Genomic DNA, 25,111 nt, shown 5'->3' with positions numbered 1-25,111 from the left:
GTCTTATAACCTATTATAAGTATTATATTTGAATCGCAGGAAACACTGTGTGTAGCCTGCTGACCCAGTTGGCCATCTCGTGTTATAGTGGTTGTGTTTCTAATCCTAGGAAGCTGTCTATATAGGGTGCGTGTGTAAGTTTGCAGTTCAAATGCTAAATAATATGAAATGCTGTCATTATTCAAGTATTTAGAATTCGATTACTAATATATTTTGTTGTGTGATTGTTCCAGCGACTGTTTCTATACTTTGTTTAATACGTTATTCGACGTGCTCGTAACATTTATTTTGATTAAGCTGACTTGTCATAATTGACTAAAACCGTTGTTCACAATATACCAAAACAAAGTCTGCACTTACCATTGATCTGTTCTGTTGTCGTGTTATCACTCTCTCGATTCATTGAACTACTAAATACGAGTAGTGATCCGCACACTACGAAGGCAGCTCAATAGTTTGACACACGACCGCTAGCGTTTTCTAAAACCTCCCATAACAGAGAATGCGTTTATAACGCTTTCCCGTTTACTTCAGAAAACTACATTTTGTTTATCAACAAATAGTTTGTGCATAGATTAATCCTAAAACGTCAAATTGTGTGACTGTATTCAAACGAGTGTTTATAGCGAATGAAATTGCACGCTAGCCGTCATGCTAACAGTCAGATAGCAAGGCTAGCTAACTTTATCGCTTTTTAGCAAACACTTGCAGCCGTCAAACACTAGATAACTTAAACAGGGTGAATATCTGTCAGGCATATTTGTGTACAGAACTGCGCTGGATAGATAAAGGTCAAATAAGCATCGTACCGGTGAAATATGGCACGAAGGGGTGTTAAACAAAAGGCGAGTAGTGCTTTCGGGCGAGAGGACATTATCTCCATATTGTTAGTGTTTTATTGACAGCTAGCTCTAATTTGTGTGCTGCAACTGCCATCTTAGCGTTTTAACATTGTAGGTCGTTTCTTTACACTATTGGATGTTGAATTATTCTAGTATGACAGCACATACTGTTTTGAAACATTGTATATCCTCCTGGATGTGTCAGATTTGTCACTTTTGGTCATTTGGTAGCCCTTGCTCTGGGATTGTGTTGAATTTTTGGCAGAAACATGTCTCCTTAAAGAGGCAAACTGTCACAACGACACTCGTATGGCTGACATTTCTTGAAAAACAAGTATGTAATGTTCATTAGGAAATTTGGCGATAACTGTCTTAAAACTTGCTGGACTTGAAGATTGGGTTATTAAAGATTAATTTCCTTGTTTTATGTTAGCATTGAAGTTTTTTTAAATTAACTTATTAATAGTTCACCATCTCTAAATGAACCAATTAATCTAAACTTAGATTTTTCTTCATCTGTTGAACACAAAACAAGGTATGGAATGTTGGGCAAAAGCAGCCATTGAGATCCATAGTAAACACAAAAATACTACTTTGGAAGTTAATAGGGCTACACAATACTGGAAAAAAAATCGGGCATTGCGTTATTTTGTTTCTCTGCGATATAAATTGCGATATTAAAAAACTTCACCGGATGGCTTGAATGTCTGTATTTGGGAAAAATTCTTAATCAAGATTGATTGGGTGGATTTTGTAAGGGGAAAGTTATACAGTAGAGAAAAGAGAATGAGTCAAACAAGTATTTAGGAACAGAAATTGAGTAATGAAATCTAAAATAACGCTTTATAGTCTTAATTTTATTAATAATTCAGTAAAATTATTATTCGTTAAAGTTGCAAAGTTACTTTATTGTGCCCAAATGTTTTAACTCTCTTGTGCATGCTTTTTTAAGGCATTTTATTAGAAACTTTCACTTTGTTTTGGTTATACTTTGCGATGACTCATGTATTCTCAACTTTTGTGCTTATCAACTAACGCTATGTTAACTCTGTGTGAATGGTCTTTTCTGGAAAAATTAGGGAACGTACGTGCTTCTGTGAACACCTTTTTTATGAATTTACCGGTAAAGTCGTTCTGGAAATTGTCCGGATATTTACCAGTATCACTGTGTGAAAGGGGCTAATGACAACAGGACCAAACAGTATTGCTGCTTCAGAATATTTCAGACATATTATGGACACATAGGTGGAGTAAAGCCACAGCACACGCAACAACTTGATCTTCCATCATTAAATAAATTTGATAAAATGCATGCCACATTATTTATATGCAACATTTTTTTCTGCTAGCAAGCATGTTTTTCTGCAAGTGATTTGCTGATATGCTGCAATGGCCCAAACAAATGTTTTCACAGCTTGTTGACATAATGGAGCACTTCTGTTTATGGATTGAGCCAATTAACTTATTTTATTTTGTCGTTGTCTTCGGCTTGTGTTTTCCTCATCTCTAAAGCCTTATTCATACTACCAATGGTTTTGTTGCTGGCTTTCACGCTGAATTGAAACTAGTGGGTGTTCCTACCTTGAGCTTGCTTGGGCAATGTTTATGAATGATATTTGCTGACAGCAAATGTTTCCTTGTTGCTGAAAATAATAATGTTGCCGATTAAATACTTAACTACATAGATGAACAAACCAAACTGTGTCATAGTGGCTATTAATCTGCAACAATCGTAAAAGTCTGTTGGTCTAAAGCACAGAGAATACAACCGGCTGGTGCATGAGCTAAGAGAGGATCACATGAGCTTGTATTGGCTGTCGCTTGTTGGATTCTCGACTTTGTTGCATTGCTAGACATGCCCAAATTCGTTCGTCAATTGTTGGTGATGCTCATCTAGCTGAAGATCATCAGAGTGGCTAGCTCTTTATTGAAATGTATGGTCGCCAGTAGTGTGAATGCGGCTTAATTATACACAATCTTGCACTTGGTTCATTCCAGTTATTTATTTTTTTAAAGAGTGTCCTCAATGCACTTAATTTCAGAGCAGATTTATTTAGTTTTACACCATGTTCTAACAACACGACAAGATTTTCCAACATGTGTTTTGGATCTCTGTACCAGACACAACACAAATTGTTTGAATACCACGAGCACTTAGACGCGCAGAACAGAAATAATCTACTTAATAAATATTAAATCTCATTAACTCTATTAGAAGTACATGCTGAGTGACTGACGTTATTGGTTTGCTCTGAGTTTGCAGTATTAATGTTTAGGCTAAGTTTGCTAGTTGTTTTGTTTTCAAGATCTGAGATAAACAATTTAATAAGGGATTTAAGTATGACTGTAAATTTAACATCAATTAGTGTTCAAACTCAATTTGGAAAAATTTAACACTGAATGAAGCATGAGTTGATCATTGTCATATAGATTTTGTGATTGTTTAACCATGACGTCTCAGATATACTTCCTAAAATAGAAGCTTTACGTGTCGTTGTTTAGGTCAAAAGTGTATTTTATTCTGGAAAAGATTATTTGTTTGTGTTATTAGGACACCAAGTTATCTATACATCTATATAGTGGCTTAATGGTTTAAATGTGCAGTAAGCAATTTTTGAAAAACACTAGATTTGACCTCCGTGTTGTGCTGATACTCTTATTACACTTGTAGCCAATCAGCATTAAGAGTTGTCTTTTAATAGCCGCATTTCCACTGTCGGGCCAGTGCGAGCTAGGGCTTTTACTATGGCTAGGGCTGAAGTCATGTCGCATTTCCTCTGTCGGGCCGGTAGCTCGCAGCGCGTCACGCAAACCCCGCCCCCCACAACACCCCCCGCATCAAACGTCACACAACCCACCCACTTAAGCGGGAATCAGCCAGATATAGCACACCATCGCATCAACACGAGAGCAATAAATTGAAGACATCTGAAACAAACAAATGACACGTTACTGTAAAGCAGTACCTTATATGTATTTACTAGGGGTGTCAAAATTAATTGTTTATTTTTTTCAGTGCACCGCGATGCAGACGCGGACAATTCGGTATCGGTTTAGTAATAATCATAACCGGTTATTATGTACTGATGCCATTTATCTCCTATGCATTCTGTCGCGAGGGAGGTGAGTGCCGGTGTTAATATGGTGTAACACCTGCCCGTGGCATAGGCAGTATAGGCAAATGCTAAGGGGGCTTTACATTCAGGAGGGTGCCAGAAATGAGCGCGGTTAAGTTGGTTTTGTTTTCAATATTCCTGACACATTCAGTTATAGCGGCAGTAACTCAAAAACCTCTTACTCAAAAGATTTAAAGTCCTACAAAAAGACAAAGCTGGTTTCACAGCTGTATTTTTCTATTTTTTTGCTCGACATTACGACCACTGCCCCTTTTAAGCCCTCGTAATATGCGTTTAGCCGGGAGAGCTCGCGTGGAGCTCTCAGAAGGGACCGTCGGAAAAGTGCTTTTTTTTTTTTTTTCGGGGTTTTATTTTTTTTTGCTCAGCACGAGCTCTCCCGGCTTAACGCATATGGCCAGGGCTTGTTGTGTGTGTGTGTGTGTGTGTGTGTTTAGTGCTGTCTATGTGTGTGAATGAGAGACAGTGTGGTGATGTGTCTGTGTTTATACAGACAGCTTGTTATAGCCTCCTCTCAAAATATAACACTGTGTATGGAAAGCATTGTCGATGCATCGAAATATCGAATTGAACCGAATCGATGGGATGGCGATCGTAACGGAACCGTGAGACTAGTATAGGTTCACACCTCTTGTATATATGCACAGGCCTGTGTGTTCTCATTCATCATATTCATTTACTCGCCAACCCACTGTTGGCATTTTACATCGAGTGGTCTCGCCAGCGCAGGGAGCACACCATCCATAATATAACACCACAGAAACTCTCTGTTAATAACTCGGTAGAAAGTGTATTTTTTAACATTCTCATTTAGTTAGACACTGTCAAACATTCAGCCCAAATGCTCCAGAGAGACCTGAAACACATTAATTTTTCCTTAATTGGTGATTCCCCTTTATATAAGAATGTTGAATAGTATTCTGTGATCAGGCATCAACAGGCAACATATAATACTGTAATCTGGCATCAACAGAGCTGTGAAGGGAGCGCACTTCTGCTCGGTCTCACATTCACATACAGGCATCTAAACGCGCACGAACACACCTTTTTAAACTAGACAAAAACTCTCGAAAACCTTTACTGTCTGCTGTGTCTTTAATATGGTGTAATTATGCATTATTGAAACATCAAGGAGGACGCAGCAAAGAATGTCACTTATAAATTAAAACTTTATTATTTTTTGCAAGAGCCTTACGTTTATAAGGGTGATCATAAGCAAAAAGACCCCAGCCTAAGGCTAGATGTTTTCTTTTCCTTATTTGTTTATTCGTTTGGCGCATGTACTCGTGTGCGATATAGTATGCTAGAAACATTATGGGAGTTAAGTAGTATGTCAGAATTCATAGAATTTGAAAAGCAATATGTGTGAAGAACTGCTACTTCTGACGAGATTCTCATGTGTGCGCAAGTGTGCATCGAATGAATGCTACGCAATCCCATGATGCACTATGAGAGAATTCATGAATGGGAGTGAAGCGACACAACTGATGCAGGTAGATCATGTGATGATAACAAAATGGCAGATGCAGTATGTTCAAGTTCCATTTATACTGTATAGAACCTACTTTTGTTACAATCGAGTTTTTTGTTTAAATTCAAATGTAATACCTACTGAGTATTAGGCGATTTCGAACAACTTAAAAAAACGAGCTGAAGTCCTATTGATTTATAGGTGTTGGTGCTTTAAAAAACAATGGTGGCGAAATCGCTAAACAACTTTACATCCAGCAAGGCTATATAATGATATATGGTTGATTTCATATATAATTTTATTTAAACGAACCACTTTAGGGTTGTCACGATACTGGAATTTATAACTAATTGTTAATGAAATTTAAAAAGTGTCCATTTCCCAATAATTTTTAAGCGCTGTTGATCACGTTCTTAAACTGCACTGATTTGCCATTGTGTTCACATTTCACAGCTGTGATTCATCTGCGAATCACTCATATGTCAGCTTACAGACAAACCAGCCGATTGACGTGACTTTAAAACCATCCAGTGTCCCTGTATCTGTGGTTACACTCAGTAAACAGCGGGGAGCCAATTACAGTCATTTCTATTAAGCATGTGAACACAACAGCAAATCAGCGCTGTTTAAGAACGTGCACAACAGCACTCAAATGTTAGCAAGAAATGGACGGTTTGAAAGTTTCAGTATTAATTTATACCGAATTCTAGTGTTGTGACAACCCTAGTAGGCAATTTCAGATGCAGCTTAAAAAAAGAGACGAAGTCCTGTTGATTTATGAGTATTAGAGTTTTCAAAAAACAACATTGTTGGCAAAAATCGCTTGACACAATTTTATATTGAGCAGTATTATGCTGTGTTCACCAGACGCGACTGAAGCGTCAAGCGAATGATTTACATGTTAAGTCAATTCAAAGGTGCGAATAGACATCCTGCTGCTTGATATGTGCAAATCAAGTGGCACGAGTTAAGCGTTTCACATAAACATAGCTACTATCTCAATAAAATTCATGTTAGCCGTTTAGCGTTGAAGCTACAGTCACCATGTCTATTGTTAAGCGAATTTGATGCGCGAATGAAGCAAGTAAACTTAAAATGTTCACGCATCTGTTTACGCGCGAATAATGTGATTTATCTACGCGTGCCGCATCTAGTGTGAACACAGCAGTAGGGCTGTTTGAAGTTATATTGTTGATTTCATTGAGCTATATTTTAACAGTTTTATCAGTGCCAGTTTTAACCGTTTAAGGTTACGTGCTGACTGACTGACTGGTGCATGATACATGAGGCCAGCAAACACGGCGTATAGCTGTTTCACTTTACTTCAAGATGCATTTATATCGCTCTGTAGGTCTATTAGAGACGTTCATAAATATTCCTAGCAAATCTAATAAATGCTGGAGACATATACGCACTAAATCACACTTCAGCAGCATTTCTTTGAGAGCACACGAAGATCTGAATGGTCTTGAAGTGGCTTATATTTGAGGGGGCGTGCAAGAAGTTTTGTGCACGAGCAGAGGAAATCGACGCACAAGCAAAGAGATCCGCATTCATGCTGTAGGCTATTACATAAATGCGATCTCGACTTCTAATATTGCGCTCATCACATTTGTCATTGAAATAATGCCACAGGTAGTTGGTAGATCTGTGTGAAAAAAGGCCGGTCGCCACAGCTGGTAAAAAATCCTAGAGGAAACACTGCTGTACATGTGCGATGACTGTGCAATGCTTTCAGAAACAACATGGACAGAAGAGAGTTTGAGTGAGAACGCATGATAAGAAACTAAATGAGTTTTTCTTACTGTCAACACTACCAACTAGATTAAAAATGTGTGGAAAATAACTGTTTTCTAAAATCCATTTCGTCTATGATTTTTTTTTTCTAATCACTGCTTTGATACAAACATAGCATACATTCAATTTCAGTATTCATTTAATCTTCTGTCACTTACAAATTATAAGTAAGATCAATTAATTAATAATTATAATTAATTAATTATAAGATCATTTAAGTTCAAAGTATAACGAATGAAGAATCTTGTTGCACAGTGTAATGGTCATCAAATTAGGAAAGACCATCTGGAGCACTCAATATAAACAAACATCATTTTTTAAAAAGCTCATTTTGCGATACTATTACTAACATTGTAAAATACTGAATCACTGTCATTTGAGTGTTCAATACACAGCAAATATTACAAAGTATTGAGTTCATTAAACAAATGACGCACAGCACTACTGCGGTTACAGAAAAGTTGGGCTGTTGTAATTCACTTATATTTTAATATGTTTTAGTGCTATTATAATCTGCTATTGAAAAATAAAATATTTTTGAACGACAAGCTGTAATGTAGCCATAACGCGATGAATTTTGGCGTGGCGCCCCGCAATGGAAGAATGAATGTAGCTGAAACCATGCACTCTAAACATATGCACATGATACACTCTATACATATCCACACATGATAGAGAGAGTCTTATGATGCAGCATCTGTCTGACGGTCAGAAAAAGACTCATTTAGTTTCTTATGCGTTTTGTTCTGTCTCAAACTATGTTCTGTCCATGTTGTTTCTGAAAGCATTGCACAGTCATCGCACATGTACAGTAATCACAGATTCAACACCGGGGTATGCTGAATTGATTAACAGTGGGCAGGGAATAAAACAAAGCACATATTTACTTGTTTTAGCATGAGGGTTGGAGTTCTATTTAGTGTCTAAATAAAAGAAAAGAATAAATAAATAAAATAGTTAAAGAATAATTAAAGCGTGTCTCATAAAAAAAATGGTTTTAATATGTATTACAGAAACGTGTGAAGAAAACCCTTACGTCTTTATCTCATGCCACCAAGTTTCCCAGTACTGTTTTAGTCATAGACGGAAATGGGGGTTCAGATCAAAGGCTGTGGTTTCCATAGAAAGATCTGTCTCATTTGTCCCTCCCGCTCTTTAATATACTACGATTCATGCTCTTTCTACACAAACCGAAAACGTGGGTTTCTCAGAAGCGCAGGTTATTTTCAGAGCTGCTGCATCACTGAAAACTCCAGTCACTTTCGTTTATGTCATTCAGCTTTGTCTTTGAGTAGTGTAGTCATGACCTCAGCGGCTTTACTGTCTCGCTTGGCCTCAGATGACTTCCGTCTTTGACTTTGGCTGATAAGGGATGGATGCCCCACCTATTGAGAGCCCTGCTGTTGGGTAAACAATTTCAGAGCCGGCTGCACACGTGCCTTCCAAATTTTTGTCTAGGGAGGGTCGGATTTTGTTAATTAGAGAGTCTGGGTGGTGGTTATCCACATACTCTGTTGATGTGGACTTCTCTAGGAGAAAACATTCACCCAAAAAATGTAAGTTATGAGTCGATGTGAATTTGATCTCCGATTCAAACTCAAATCCGAGAACACAAACGAAGATGATTGGGAGAATGTTCACAATGCCTTCTTTTCATATAGTGTGAGTTGAAAGAGGTTTTAAAGCTATAAAAATGCTGCTTTTTGTTTGGGAGGCTTGCAAGGTTTTTTAATGCAGGGTTTGATATCTAATAAAAGGTTTGCTAGTGTCATCCGTCATGATTTATTTACTCTCATGCCGTTACAAATGCAAACGAACACACAAAGAGATGTATGTCGAGATGCAATGATAAACCACACATTCCCATTTCAAATATGTGACTATTCAAATTCAGATGAGATGGTAAACATTACAATACAGATGGAAGAGGAGTTTATATGAATGAATTTCTAAATTAAAATTATGTGGTATGCAAATACTGTGCCAATCCATCCACATGCACTTCATGCTAAAGTATAAATCAGCCTTAATTCATAGTTTTGGATAAAAACATAGCTAGAGACATCCACATTTGCAACATAAATACTTTGGAAGTCAGTTGCTGTTTGGATACGGGACCTGAATTACTGCTGGTTTTACTTCATTTACTTAAATTTTATTGTATGAAAAAGAGCAGCATGTATTTTCTATTAAACCTCTCTATGTGTTCCTCGAGAAAATAAACAAATCATAGGGGTTTGATTCTTAATGCGAGTGAATAAATGCACTCAAAAATAAATATTTTTGCTGGTTGGTCAGAGTACTTGCCTACAATGATGCAAATCAACACAGTTCTTGAGTTTGTTTGGGAACAACTTCATTGTTTTAAGTTCAATCCTCTTAAATTTACGAAAACAATTAAATAAGTAGCTCCTCCTCCCATACTTGTCAACACTACCAAGCCGAACAATAACAGGGCTTGTGGTACAAATCGTCGCAATGTGTAGTTACAATTTTTAAAAGGTGCGAGTCGGCGTCAGTCACAGCTATGGGTGAACAACTCTGTGAAGGCTATGCAAGACGGTTCACATGCATTCAATGCAGAAGCATAAATCAACCTTAAGCCTGGTTAATACTTCTGCGTGGAGTGATCGGCGTGATCCACGTCGACCGGCCTAGTTTGTCTACAGTAAATGTCTACAGTAAAGTTGTACGGGTCGTTCACATATCATATGAGAAGCACTTCTCTCAAAACAGATGTTTTATACACAAATACTTCTGTATAAATGTTTATTACTAACCTCTCTATAAAAATGATATAATTATAACTGCAGATCAATGACAGTGTGAAATGTCTACTGTAATGTCTGCCATTATATTAAATAAATAAATGCAGCAAAAAAAAAGTAATGTGCTCCTTTTTTTCCGGCTTCTCCTTTGTTTGTTTTTTGTGTGTCAGTCTTGCATTTGTCAGTTTCTGAAAGGATCGGATTTTCAAAAACATGTCAATAATCAAGCGCACGTTATTATCAATGTTATTATCATCAGCTCAAGAACTTATTTCAAATGAAAGACAAGAAAGCGAAACCGCTCGAGCTTTAGACTCGTTCATAAAAAAACTACGGGGCACAGGGTAAAATCTGCTCTTCTTGGCTTTGTGGTTGTTCATCAAGACGCCGACAAGGTTTGTTTGAGCTCAAGTCGACCATAGCCCCTTTCACACAGTGATACCGGTAAATATCTGGAAAATTTCCGGAACGACTTTACCGGTATATTCAAAAAAGCGCTGTTCACACAGGCGAGGACATTACGGAAATTTTCCGGAAAAGAGCATTCACACATCCATTGCAAAATACCGGTAAATTCTGACATCATTCACCACAAATGAGCTTTAAACGGCTGCGCTTGTATTTGTAAACATTTGACTAAATTACAAACTCTGTGGATGATCAATATTGTGAACAACTTTCGCAGGATCACTTTCACATGTCGAGATGTTCATAATATGTGCGTGTGCAGGCGCTCACAGGCTGTTTCACAGGCACACGCAAAGCTTGAAAGTAAACAAACAACGGCTTATCATAAGCATCTCATCGATCATTATTTACACAGTTGACATAAAGAAGAACATATAAACGTGATCTGACTAACTTCTAGCAGCTAAATGTGTCTGGAAAAATATTCAAAGGTTTTTATTCTCACAAACCGCGCGGACGTAAATGCGTCTGACTGTTGTGATTGGCTAAAGCAGACGTCTCACGTCAGCACGTTCTAGACGTGCACGTGCTTATTACGGTAATCTTCCTTCTGCATTCACACATCGCAGCATTCCAGCAAATTGCCGGTAATGTTACAACTTCTCTTTCCGGAAAATAGCCAGAACGAATTTACCGGTATTTTCAAAAAGGACCTGTTCACACATACAACCTTTCCGGAAAATTGCCGGCAATTTTCCGGAAAGGTCTGTATGTGTGAAAGGGGCTCATGGCTCATTATTTTATGTGTATATAATTATGCTGTAATCTCTCAGCTGTGTATTTAAAACATGGCGGTTCGTTTGTTTTCATTCTGGCTTGTTGCGTGAGCGAATGACGCATCTCTGTAAACCAATACCGTTCAGCTGCGTGTCTAGCTCCGCCTTTTGGTACCCTTGGTTCCCTTTGCAAAAGGTGCCGAAAAAGTGGTACGGTACGGTTCATTTTTAGGTACCCTTTGACAGTGGAAACAGTCAAAAAAGCGTACCGAACCGTACTGTACCACCCAGTGGAAACGGGCCATATATTAATAATCAATTTGGGACAAGATGAATGCTATGACACAATGATGGAACCCAGCATTTATTACATTGTGATGACAGCCTGTTCATTTAGTTGCAGAAACATTGAGATGATAATATGAACATATTATTTGCTTTTAAACATGATGACTGAGGGGCAGAAGGCTCATCCTGTTTTTTAGAGACTCGGCCAAATGATTTTTATCCTCTCCCTCTGTCATATTGGCTATTGCCAGCTCCTCGTCCAACAAGCGTGCCATTTTGCCTCACGGCTTCACATTGTGCTCTGAACAAAAGCATCCCACTCACCTGGGGTGAGAGAAAGCCGAGGGTGTTTTTATCAAACACTGAGCCTCAGTTTTCTCTCTGCTACACTTCTCCAAGCTACAACCACATTTACAACCATATCTGAAGACTCAAGTTGCCTGTAAGTGCTTCCACATGAACACTGTTTCCTTCCCAAATTCTTTATAATTGGACTCACAAAGGTGTGGCGTTTTTCCGCCCCATCCCAAAAGAACATTGAGGGAATCACATAGTCGTGAGTCACATTCAGGGGTGTGAACCAAGAATCCGTTTGTGTGCTTTCGAGACTGCTCGTGACCAGATCTGTCGTACTTTTTTTATTTTTCACTCCCCTCCTTTTTCCTTTGGATATTTTTAGCCACGGCGCTGGTGTTGCTGTGCACAGGAACACCCCATACACACACTTCCACCCTCCCTTTACCATGTGCTAACGTGTCACACACATACACACTCTGCCATCTGTCTTAGCATTTGCGTTGAACCCAATTGTGAAAGTCAGCCGTGGCTCGTTTTTAAATAAGTGGCCTTGTTCGCCTTAGACTGTGGAAGCATTATATCCGTTTTACCGCCCCAGAGCTGCTGTAGAGGCGGGAGGAAGAGCACGAGACCCGTGTGCGTATACAGATGAGCGGGAAAACGGCTAGGTGGAGCCTAGCGAGGCAGCGGAGCCCAGCAGCGGCACACTCAGGCAGCCAAAGGGCTTCTCAGGACGCTGTTGACGGAAAGTGGGTCACTGGGTCAGGCAGTGGTGGAGCTCCAGCGGCAAGGCTGAGCCAGTTCAGCAGGGTCATTTCACATGTTACGCACAATATGCGGTTAATTAACCTCGGCTATTATTCCTATTGAGATTAGATCTATTAAAGGGCCAGTGCAACATGTGTGGGGGTGTACAAACCTTTGTTTTGTTTTACACCAAATTGAAGTATGTGGAATTTAACACCTTTTTTTGTATTTATATGAAAAAGTGTTATTGTTCAATTATTGAAATTACTTACAAAAGTTGTATTTTATTATGGGTAACATGTAACAAAAAGGTGGAATAAGGTTAGTTAATGTATTCGCTTGTTAAGTGTGACGTCATGCGAACCGGCTTCCAGGTCTAAGCACTATATCAAACTGTATGGGGAGACCCAGCAAATGGTATCAATAAATCTTTACAAAGCGTTGTAATACTTTTGAAAATCACGTTCGCTATATATAAAGTGATTAATCTTTAATAAATTGTTAAAATATTGGCGTCTGTGATGCGTGTGTACCATTACTTTATTTTTAAAAAATGACTTTAATGTGTGATATGACTAAAAAGGAGTCAAATGAATATTTTCTTAATTCCGATGAGTAACGGCTTGTACCTGAAAACTGAATTTCATACGTCATGACTTAATAAGCGGATTTATTTACTAACATAATCAATACATTAATTACAATATTGATTGACCTTATTCTTCAATGCAGAAGTGTGCTCATTTTTGCAGTTATTTTAGAACTTCCGATTCAATGTTTCCTGGGAGAAATGACAAGGAATAACAAAAGGCAGAAAACTGGCAAAATACTTGCTCTACAAGCAAGTGTGTTCATGACTATACATTAAAAGAAGAATAATTTAATAATAAGGGATTTTTAATCTGTAAAAAATGAATGGAAGTGAACGAGAGCGGAAGTGTCGAGCCAAAAAAATTCCAATGGTGGCGCCCACTCATGGGTAAAGAACAAGGTCAATACAGAATGTTTGTTAATGATTTTAATGATAATAACTTTATTTAATGAAAATAAAGTTGTTAGTTTATTAACTCTGTTCAACATCTAATGCTAACAAGAATTAATTTTGATTCTAAAAATGCAATGGTAAATGTTGAACTAGCAGTAGTACATGCTGTACAACTGATGTTTGTTATTAGTTGATTTTAGTAAATAGATGAACTAATGAAATCTTGTTGTGAAATGTGAGCATATTATGTTTATTGTAAACATATTTCTGTAGTTGAAATAGAGCCACAGTAATCTGAAATCAAACATCAAATTAAAACTGAACTGAAGCTAAATAAAATCTTATCAAGAACGACAGAGATAGGGCCATCACTAAATACGAACAGTTTTTTTGAATCAGTTATTGAACTTTATGACATGTATTGTGAGAATGATCAATTATATTTAACCAGTTTGTTGTGCACACACTTCCCATTTTAAACTCTATGTCCTTGTTGCATTTTGCTAATGTTTGTGTAGCTCGCAGAAGTTGAAGTACTGAAATGGTTTGAACAGAATCGAAATAAAAGTAAAGTCTGCATGAACAGGAAGTTGCTGAGACTACTTTTTGAGTATTTTAATGTACTTGGGGGTGGGTCATCCTCTTATAACAAGCTAATTGTCTTTGTATTACGGATGTAACGGTATCAGAATTTCACGGTACGGTAATACCTTGTCATGAATGGCACGGTACAGTATTTATTGAATCATTTACAGGAAAAACAAAACTAATGAAAATACTCCAAAAAAGTGCCAAAAGTGTCAATGACATACAAATTAGCCATCTATCTGTAAGCTTCGAAACGGGAACTTCAATTTTTCAATTTTAATTACAAAAAATTATTAAAGGGTCACGAAACACTAAAACACATTTTTTGAGCTGTTTAAAACACTATTAAGACACCTATATTTCACTAAAAAGTGTAAATTGGTTGTTTTTGCGTTATTTCAAGCAAATTCGTACTTCCGGTTTGAAACGAATTTTTGAAGTTGCGTCACGGCCATGACATAATAACGTTGTATTCCAGCGTGCAGACTGGGCGTCTGTGCCAGAGTGTGTCTTATTACGTCTTACAGTGCGATGCATTAATGCATGAGTAAGGCTTGGTTCAAACCAATCAGCGCGCTCTATTGTGCAACTTCATTAATATTCATTACTGTCAGAGTGTAGACGGCAGAGACGCCACATTGTATTGGCAAAACAAGCGTGAAGTGTTGCTTTTATAGTTTGCTGCAGTTAAGTTTTGTTTTCATTTTCTCTTTGTGAGAGCGCAGCTGGCAACGTGTGTGGATTAACAGTGTACGCGACGCGATAATTCGACTACAGATGTCCATGTAAACAGTCACATTGTCCGCTGTGGTTGTGTGTTTTGACTCTGAAATTCAGCGCGCCCAAATAGACACTCCCACACCAAGCCTCTTTTCTTCCTCCGACACTCCCCCCTAAACAGAGCTGGACATGCCCACTTTTCTGACTTTTTCCAAAGTAGAGGTGTGAAAACACCCTGCTGAAACGAGGGGGTTTCATGGCCCTTTAAACCATGTAAAAAAATAAAGTTTCAATTTAGTATTGTTGAAAACTCATCACATTAAACATTTAATAACTCACTCACTCACTTGGATAGAGATGGGTTTTAAGGAAAATTATCATGTAAATATAATCTAGTAAAAGCTGGTATCTCTGGGCATTTACAATGTCCCCTGCTACAGAAAAAGGTTTCTGGAAAAAAAAGAGGTTTCTGGGACAGAGATATGACTTGGCCCAGGTTGACAGCAGTGGGTAACGTTGTGCATTGTCTTTCCCCCACTCAAGAGGACAAGGTATGAGTGAGATAGAGGTATCTTTGCGGTACAAGTCTCTGTTTCTGCAGTCCCCATGACTGTTATTAGTCGTATTCCCCAACTTGTATTTCACCACAGTCTGGCAGTGCCTGCATACCGTTTTTTTTTTGTCTGTCACCTTTTCTCCTTTCCCGTATCTTTTTAGAGAGAAACCGAAATGCTTCCACACATCCGATTTAAAACCCGCTTTAGGTTCGATCATTTCCAGCTCTTTTTCATCTCCGCTAATTGCAGCACACTCCATTTCCGCATTACTGGATCTGTAGCGACAACAGACTGCAAAGGATGATGGCCACGCCTGGGCTGATGGGAATTGTAGTTTCCGCTACCACCCGTTCGCTTCATTCGCCTGAGCAAATTTTCTCAGAAGAGCTATAGTTTTATCGAGTCATGCAACTACGGTAATATTGAAAAAAATTGCTATTGCGGTATGATGTTATTTACAATACCGTTACATCCCTACTTTGTACACTTAAGTTCAGAAAATTATTTCGTATTCATATGCAAAAAAAATGATCAGGTAAACAAACCTTGCACACTGAGTTTGATGCCAATCCGTAACAAAAAAAAAAAAACTAAGAACATTTTTGAGTCAGTTCAAGCAGTGATATTTTAGTCTTCTCTCTTCTCCAAAGAAGAAAAAGAAAGGACTAGGCTACATATTTTGTTCATTTAATACTAGCTTACATAGAGAGGAAGGAGAGTTCAGCTCATTATCAAAGATGAACTGCAACTTCAAAGGTGGAAACAAATGGTCAGACTTTGATTGAAGATTATCAAAACAAGCTTTTTTCAGTGTGTTAATTTGCATGGAAATTTACCTTAAGACTAACAATGTAGCTAGCAAAATAAACACTGTAAATTTTGATTTCATGCAGACTGTAAACTCAAAATCATTATGTAATTAAATAACAGAGAAAAATTCATTAAACATTTAAGTGGTGTAATACAGTGTTTTCTTTAGGATTTTTTTCCAGCTGTGGTGGCAGGCCTTTTACACAGATCTACCAACTACCTATGGCGTTATTTCAATGATAAATGTCGTGAACGCAGTATTACAAGTCGAGATTGCATTTATGTAATACAAGCATGCGAATCTCTTTATTTGTGCACCTATTTTGTGTTAGTGCAAAAAACTTCTTGCACGCCCTCAAAGATATGCTGCGCAAGTGCGATTTAGTGCGTTTATGTAATGAGTATGTCTCACATATTTGTTACATTGGCAAGAAATATTTATGAATGACCTACAGAATGGCATTAATGCATCCTTAAGTAAAATAAAATGAACATAAACTCCAGCAAGATAAAGTCATTGTCTATAAATAAAGTATAGTTATAGAATCTGTTTTCATCTTAACTGAAAGCTTAGTAGTGTTAGCTAGCCTCACGTGTCAGTCAGTCAGCATGTTACCATAAAGGGTTAAACAAATAATGCACAGCACTACTACGATTACAGAAAAGTTTGCTCTGTTATAATTCACTTACCGTTTATTATGGTTTGGTGCGATTATAACCCGCTATTAAAAAAAAAAACTAAATACTGAAGGTTTTGAATGAGAAACTGCAATGTAGCCATGGCGGGATGAATAGTATTAAATATTATTATTAAATATTTAAATAGCTAATATAAACTTTTAATTACTTCTATAATAGTTTTGTATTTTAAGCAACGGAGATAAATAATTATTTTGCTTTGCATTCACTAACTTTAAACATACGGGATGGCTCAGGGTGATCTAATATACTTATCTGAACCCGTGTGCCTGATGAACTTGTCCAGCAGCTTGAAGGTGCACTGTGTGTTGCAGAATAAGCTACAGTCGTGATCCGTGACCTAGAACCAACTGAAGAGGTCAAGTTTCTGTTGTAGAAACTAAGAGATGTACAACTACAGACCACATGTTAATGAACTTTGCCTATAATTGAGCTTTTCTTTTCTATCCTTCTCCAGGATAAACATCATGATGCTGCACACGAAATCATCGAAACCATTCGGTGAGTCCATTACCTGTTTTGATTTGATATTATTATTATTATTATGTGTGGTTTGCTGATTAAGTTTTGTTATTATTGACTAATTGTTGGTATTCTAAAAGTAATAGTGATTCTTTTAACAATATCAGTGTTGAGTTCCTGCTTCATAGATGTGGAAACTGATACATTATTGTTTTTAGGATTCTTTGATCATAGTCAACTTTAAGAATTTATTTGCCATTTTTAGATCATAAAAATCTTTCACTTTTGAAAGCTTTAATCCTTCATAAGCAAAAGTAATTTATTTTAATGGTACTTTAGAATGGGACTTTTACAGAGTTTCCAAAAAAAATATGATGCAACTCAATAGTTTTTGATTATAATTCAACAGTGATGGTTCTAATACACGTTTCTTTAGAAGCAGAGAATGCATCATATATGAATGTGAGACTCAAAATTGGAGTAATGATGCTAAATGTTCTGCTTTAATTCACAGAGATAAATACAATTTTAAGCTCCAATCAATAATAAAAACGTTATTCAAAATTGTGGAAACCATTTAAGAATTTTTAATTGCACAAATGCAACCTTTTTAAAAGTAGTTCATATAAGAAAATGTGGATAAAAATGCATGACCTGCTGCTTTTTGTGTGTATAGCTGGGTGTGTGAAGAGATCCCAGATCTTAAGCTGGCCATGGAGAACTACGTTCTTATTGACTATGACACCAAGAGGTGAGAAATGTTCTCTTAAAAAGAAGAAGCTTTAAAATAAATAAATATTAACATTGACTGTTAATTTTTCTATTCTATTTAGTAGTTATTATTTATTTAAAAGTGCCATCTTTGTATTTTTGCAGCTTCGAGAGTATGCAGAGACTATGTGATAAGTACAACAGAGCCATCGACAGCATTCACCAACTGGTACGTCAGATCTGTCGCGATAAAAAACATATGATATTTTAAACTGCGTTTGTAAATGCAAATTGAAAAGGGCAAGCACAAATTGTTTCATACATTTGTGTATTGATAAACGTAAACAGTAATATAATTGGTTAAAATAATTGAGTCCAAAATACAACAACTGCATACTGGAGCGCAATTACTGCATACGGAGCTTTACTATTATTATTATTATTATTATTATTAACTTGAACTTCTATGTTTAGCTGCTTTGACATAATCTACATTGTCAAAGCACTATAGAAATAAAGACGAATAGACACATGGAAATGTGTATGTACATGTTACTTAAAATATAATAAAAAGGAATTGGAAAAAAAAAAAAGAAAGACGAATTGAATTGAATAAAAAAAACACATCCCCAAATGTAGAAATGGCGAATTCACCACCATAATTGGGGTAAATCGGTTTTAAGTACCGGTTAAATTTAAAGCTAAACAGTGAATTTTATCTGAATGAACAGAAAGTTTAGAAGATTTTAAATTTAGTTTAGTATTATTGATTAGGGGCGGGGCTTTCTATTTGTGCATCATTCCCTTATAGCAGACTAATGCTGCTGTCACACTAGAGTTGTAAAACTCTGTCGTATTGCGCTGTGAGAAGAGGCAGAATTAAACAAGTTAATTAGATATTTAAAAAGGCGAGTGATTGGTCCAAATTAAAAATTTCTTGTCAGAAATTCCACAAGTACGAGTTTAAGTTGAACTTTGCAACTGCATGAGCTTGGGTTTCCACTCTGTCGCATTCACATGCGTATGAATGGAAGTCTATGAGGCAAAAAGTGCAGTGATCACGGCTTAACAGTAAGAGAGCTGCGGTTAAAGCCATCAAACTGACCTCAACAGAAAAACCGCCACTCTAAACATAAAAGAGAATGCTCACAATGTGATTGAAGATTTTCAAAACAGACCATTAATTTTAGTAGATTAACCTGCATGCATTGTTTCGACTAAAGAATTGTGAATTTTGCTTTCGTACAGACTTTGAAGCGCAATGCCAAATGTTGCTGTTTTTACCTCGAATAACATGTAAAATTGTGTGTTTGTGTGTTGTGCAGTGGAAAGGGACCACCCAGCCTATGAAACTGAACAAGCGGCCTTCCAATGGCCTGCTGCGTCACATCCTGCAGCAGGTCTACAACCACTCTGTCACCGACCCGGAAAAACTCAACAACTACGAGCCATTTTCTCCAGAGGTATACGGAGAGACCTCCTTCGACCTGGTGGCTCAAATCATCGACGAGATGGAGATGATGGAGGAAGACACCTTTGTGGATCTGGGCAGTGGTCAGTAACATCACTTTGTGAACGTTTGTACTAGTGCTGGGCAATAAAAAAATGTATATATGATATAAAACCATATTTTATATCATTCGATATTTAAGGAATAATAGGATTTAAAATTTTTTTAAACACTTTGTTTTCATTTAGCAACATTACTAAGGCAAATAATTTTAATAGTCAAAAAAAAGTAAACAAAATAACTGATCTATTTTCTCTAAATTAAACATAATCATTAAATAGACTCTTAAACTTGATAAATAAAATCTAACAAACACTTTAGGGTAGATAAACATCTGTGAGGTGTCAATAATAATGATGCAATAAACCTCTGTAAAATTCACTCTGTAAACAAACTCTGTAAATTATGACAGTCAAATTGGAGCTTTCATGTAAAGGAACTAACCATCATTATTCAAATACATACTGCATTCAGATGGGGAGCTAGTGGTTAGGATGCACAAGAAAAGAAACCAAAAAGCCACTCTAGCGACATCCTTACATTCTTTTTTTATTTGCAATCTTCTCACTGCTGCTAGCCATGGCACTCGTTTTCTTATCTATTGTTATTTTGACCTAAAATGACAAGCGCGCACACATGGTTTCCTGGAGCATTTACAATGGATATGTTTCAACAAGGTGCGGCTAGAAAATGCGCGCACGTCAGGCGTCATGTGTGCGCATCGCTTCCATACGCTTCCATACGCTCAGCAGCCACATTTTAATCAAACTATAGCCTGCATAACAAAACTTCATACCGAATCTTTTTTTTTTTTTTTCGATATTGACATTGGTGTTCGGACAATAAATATCTATACAGATTTTAGTGCCCAGCCCCAGTTTGTACTACGGTTAGTGCAATTCAGAAAATGGAAATAAAATCAAAAAATACAATGGCTGAATCAAGACCAAAGTTAATCTTAATGGACGTTAATTTACACATAATTGGAAAGTACAGCAAAAACTCAAAAAAAGCAAAATAATAAAAATAACGACAAGTAAAAAAGAAATGCAGTTGTGGATTGTAAAATGCATCAGCAAATTTGGCTACTACAATTTATTATAAATGGGCCTTTAGGGGTGAAGTACAATAGAAATGCAACGGCAAATAAAAACAATTAATTAATTAATAAATAAAAAAAACATCAAGTCCTGGACCGGTATCGGTCCGTGGATCAATTGGTACCAGGCAACACAAGAAATCATTAATCATTTCCGTTTTTATTATTATTTCTGTCTGAACATATTTTTCAACTGAAGTGCATCTCAGAACTCTTAACATGATCTTAAAATCCATGATACATACATCTTCAAATTTAATGTACAGCTTTCATCTCCTCCTTTGCAGGGGTCGGTCAGGTGGTCCTGCAAGTTGCTGCGGCCACCAATTGTAAACACTACTATGGCGTGGAGAAAGCAGACATTCCAGCTACCTATGCAGAAGTACATACATAAAATACTCCTTAAATAGCCCAAAAAAGTGGACGTTTTACATTTAATCTTTACATCTGAATGTCTTTACAGTCAATGGACAAAGAGTTTAAGAGGTGGATGAAGTGGTATGGCAAAAAACATGGCGAGTACACGGTGAGCTTGTTCAATTTTTGTTTATTCTAAACTCATTGTGGCTTATGGGATGAAATATATCAATACTGATGTCATTTGGGCAGCTGGAAAGGGGAGATTTCCTTTCAGAAGAATGGAAGGAACGAATAGCCAGTACAAGGTATGATCAAATACAGGCTAGTAAGATTTACAAGCTTTAATAATCTTGTTTTGCTCTTTTGCTCGCATGTGTGCATATGTCTTGTGTAAGTCTGTAGTATGATGTGTTCTTTTGCAGTGTTATTTTTGTGAATAACTTTGCCTTTGGTCCTGAGGTGGACCACCAGTTGAAGGAACGATTCGCCAACATGAAGGAAGGTTCGTGGAGTTGAATTTGATATTACAGTATGGATGCACACTAGTTTTATTTAAGCATCACGTTAGAGTATTTCAGTCACTTCTAACTTAAACTGAAAGGTACTTTTCTGTTTACATTTGAAAGAGAAAGGGATCTGTGTTGGTGGAGCTTAAAGGCACCTGTGTCAACATGTCATTCTTGACCTTTGGCTCCAGTCAGACTTGCTTGTATTGACCTGCAGATGTCAAGGAGATGATCTATATGGGTTAATTTTTTCTGCTTTGTTTCCTGGCTCAATTTCATTCTCCTACCTTGTAGGTGGAAAAATTGTTTCCTCTAAACCATTTGCACCTCTTAACTTCAGAATAAACAGCCGAAACTTGAGTGGTGAGTATGAAACATTAGGTCACATTAGGTTTTTACTACAAAATGATTACACAATGTAAAAATAAAGTACAATTGCTATCATGTTTTTGGTACTTTGGTGGTTAAACGGTGATGCATTGTAAGGCACCGCTTCCTTGAGAAAAAAAAATGTCAAAAGCGAAGCAATTCCTGATGTATAACTTGTAACACACTTTCATACCAAACAGATTTGTGCATATAATGTTTGGGAAATCGGCATAAAAAACCTTCACGTTTACAACTTATCCTCAGATCTTTATCAATGCAAAAGTTTATGTGAAATGTAAACCAAAATGTTGTATATTTTCATCATTTTAAAGTAAACTATTGGACCTAATCTGAAGTCTTAAGTGTGAAACTTTCAACCTTACACAACCTATTCAATTTCTGTTAGTTCTGTTAATTTATGTAAATACTGAAAACTGGAGAAGTCTATCATCCTTACAATTTCTATATCCTCTTGGTCACTGTCCTAAATTCACCTGAAAAGTCTAGCTTTAGATTAAATCTGCAAAATAAAATTATTCACCCTTTAACAATTTCTACTGGTTGGCTCACCAATTTTGTGTAAATGTGTAATGTGTATTTATATATCGCATTTATCGTGTTTGGCCATACACCCAAAGCGCTTCACAATCATGAGCGCAGTCTCTCCACACCACCTTCAGTGTGCAGCATCCACTTGGATGATGTGACGGCAACCATAAGACAACGGCGCCAGTGCGCTGACCACACAGCAGCTATAGATGGAGTGGAGAGACAGTGATAGAGCCAATTCGGTGGATGGGGATGATTGGGAGGCCATGATCGGTAAGGGCCAATGGAGGGAATTAGGCCAGGACCCTGGGGCTACACCCCTACTCTTTGCGAAAAGAGGCATGGGATTTTTAATGACCACTGAGAGTCAGGACCTCAGTTTAATGTCTCATCTGAAAGACGGCGGTCACTGACAGTATAGTGTCCCTTTTACTATACTGGGGCATTAGCCCTGATTAAGGCTGATTCATACTTTTGTGTCAAGTGCACTCACACAAGCAGCCTACGTATGGTCGCATAGCCCTCACCATAGCTGTCGATGACGCTGATGCCCAACTCTCAAAAAATGTAACTACACGTCGCAACAACGTGTAACGCAAGATCTGTGATTGCATGACTTGGTAGCGCTGACAATTGTGGGAGGAGGTGAGAACTGCGTGAGCACCGTGAGAACCGATGCAGCGAGTGTTTACAAATGTGAAGTCCCGTGAAGGAGCTCCGGATGGAAATTATTGTTTTGTGTTTACCTTAGTATTAAAGTTGTTGCACGTCCGCCGATTTAGAGTTTGAGCCACTTGTACATTAAAGTAGTGTTCAGAAAAAATAAAACACCAGTGAAGAAACTCGACACAGAGAAACATAAACACCTACTGCCAGCTACCATTTCTGGAGTGTTATTGCAGAGCAACACACACAGCATGCAGAGGTATAAATGCACGGCTACCTGCATTGCATGTGCCGTGGGATATGCCGATCCCTTAACGCAGAAGTAACCGGTCTTGGGGCTGCACGATGGTATGGCTATGGCCCAAAACCAAAAAAAAAAAAAAAAATGTGTCTGTAAATAGCCAGCTTTACATTAAAACTTCAACCCAAAATGAAATGTGCATAGTAAAATCGTTAATCTTTTCAAAATTCTCATTTCTACTGGTTGGCTTGGCAAATTTGCGTAAAAAATGCTTTGTTGGTAAATCGCCAAATACACATTAAAAAAACTTCAACCCAAAATTACATCTGCATAATAAAGTCATTCATCGTTTCAAAATTCTCATTTCTACAGTTTGTTTTTTCTAGGCAAATTTTATAAAAAATAAAAATAAATTCTCTGTGGGTAAATTGCCCAATTTACATAATTTCTCATTGATCCTGGTGGCTCACCAATTTTGTGTAAAAAAAAAAATCTTAATTTTTATTGGTAAATTGCTAAATTCACATTAAAACTTCAAGTCTTCATAGTTAAATAATTCACTTTTTTTTAAATTCTAATTTCTCCTGGTTGGCCCGCCAATTTAGTGAAAAAAAAATAAATAAAAAAAATTCTGTTGGTAAATTGTCAAATTCACATAAAGCTTCAACCCCTAAATGAAATTTGCACAGTAAAACTTACTGGTTGACTCACCAAATCAAAAAACTACATTCACTATTGGGAATTTGCCAAATTTATTGGGGGAAAAATAAGCTTCAACCAAAAATGAAATCTTCATAGTAAAATTATTCACCTTTTCTCCTGGTAGGCTCGCCAAATTTGTGTTGAAAAATGATCTGTTCTTAAATTGCCAAATTCACATAACTTCAACTCAAAATGAAGTTTGCATAGTACAACCTACTGGTCTACTTGTTTGCTCTCCAAAAAAAACAAAACATTATTTATTGTGAAATTGCCCAATTCGCTTAAGAAAAAGCTTTAGCTGGAAATAAAATCTAAATAATAAATGATGAATCCTGAACCAATCAGAAAGTCCATATGAAAAGCCTTTCACTCTTTAAGCAAAATTCTCAACCTCATTGAGAGACTGGAGCTTACTTGTAAAAGGAGTAAATGTGATCTTGTCTTTACATTTGATGCCTATATGTAACAGGCTTTTTCTTCATGCAGATATTGGCACAATAATGCGAGTTGTGGAGCTGTCCCCTCTGAGGGGTTCGGTGTCCTGGACAGGGAAGCCAGTCTCGTACTATCTGCATACAATAGACCGCACCATAGTAAGTGTGCTTTCATTCGTGACAAGCTGCTTTTGTTGTTCCTCTTGGTGTACAGTGGAAGTCTAATTTGCATTAGCCCTTATTGCTAGGCAAATGATGTTAGACAGGCCTTTATGTTTTTGTGAAACACTGAATTTCACATGTTTGAGTATTTACACAAATCTGACTAAATACTTTCTATTTGCAGCTTGAAAACTATTTTTCTAGTCTCAAAAATCCTAAACTCAGGGTAAGCCTTTTCTGTTTGATCTACGATGTTGTTCATGAGTTTTTGGACAAAATGTGAAGCTAATTCTCTTCCCACAACACATGCGGTGTGTTTTTGGTTCCAGGAGGAACAGGAGGTTGCCAGAAGGCGCCCACAGAAGGACAGTAAAGAGAACAAGAGCAACACCACCACCCCGACCAAGCCTAAAGAGCACAAGGTAGACCTGCAGGACAATCATTCATTCACAT

At 37.2% G+C, this 25,111-nt stretch overlaps 1 protein-coding gene and 1 long non-coding RNA gene across 23 annotated transcripts in view; one reads left to right on the top strand and one right to left on the bottom strand.

The window, feature by feature from the left end:
• LOC141380320 (uncharacterized) overlaps nucleotides 1-23,482 on the bottom strand; it is a 371,642-nt gene extending 348,160 nt beyond the window's left edge. The window contains exon 1 of the long non-coding RNA XR_012398165.1: nucleotides 19,035-23,482. This is a non-coding gene — a long non-coding RNA (uncharacterized lncRNA). The remainder of the gene's footprint in view (nucleotides 1-19,034) is intronic.
• Nucleotides 1-25,111, top strand: part of dot1l (DOT1-like histone H3K79 methyltransferase) — a 60,720-nt gene that overhangs the window by 663 nt on the left and 34,946 nt on the right. For all 22 annotated transcript variants that reach the window (XR_012398160.1, XR_012398153.1, XR_012398155.1 and 19 more), the window contains exons 2-13: nucleotides 17,345-17,388; nucleotides 18,026-18,100; nucleotides 18,226-18,289; nucleotides 19,386-19,614; nucleotides 20,957-21,051; nucleotides 21,133-21,195; nucleotides 21,279-21,334; nucleotides 21,452-21,531; nucleotides 21,830-21,898; nucleotides 24,549-24,655; nucleotides 24,843-24,884; nucleotides 24,988-25,080. Coding sequence is in view for 10 of the 22 variants with exons in the window: in XM_073937797.1 (XP_073793898.1) it covers nucleotides 17,345-17,388; nucleotides 18,026-18,100; nucleotides 18,226-18,289; nucleotides 19,386-19,614; nucleotides 20,957-21,051; nucleotides 21,133-21,195; nucleotides 21,279-21,334; nucleotides 21,452-21,531; nucleotides 21,830-21,898; nucleotides 24,549-24,655; nucleotides 24,843-24,884; nucleotides 24,988-25,080 (1,017 nt within the window). In the remaining 12 variants the exon portion in view is untranslated. The remainder of the gene's footprint in view (nucleotides 1-17,344; nucleotides 17,389-18,025; nucleotides 18,101-18,225; nucleotides 18,290-19,385; nucleotides 19,615-20,956; nucleotides 21,052-21,132; nucleotides 21,196-21,278; nucleotides 21,335-21,451; nucleotides 21,532-21,829; nucleotides 21,899-24,548; nucleotides 24,656-24,842; nucleotides 24,885-24,987; nucleotides 25,081-25,111) is intronic.

Source organism: Danio rerio, chromosome 22 (genome assembly GCF_049306965.1).
Source record: "Danio rerio strain Tuebingen ecotype United States chromosome 22, GRCz12tu, whole genome shotgun sequence".
Taxonomy (NCBI): Eukaryota; Metazoa; Chordata; class Actinopteri; order Cypriniformes; family Danionidae; genus Danio; species Danio rerio.
Note: the sequence above shows the minus strand (reverse complement) of the source record. Positions and strands in the feature narration are given on the sequence as shown.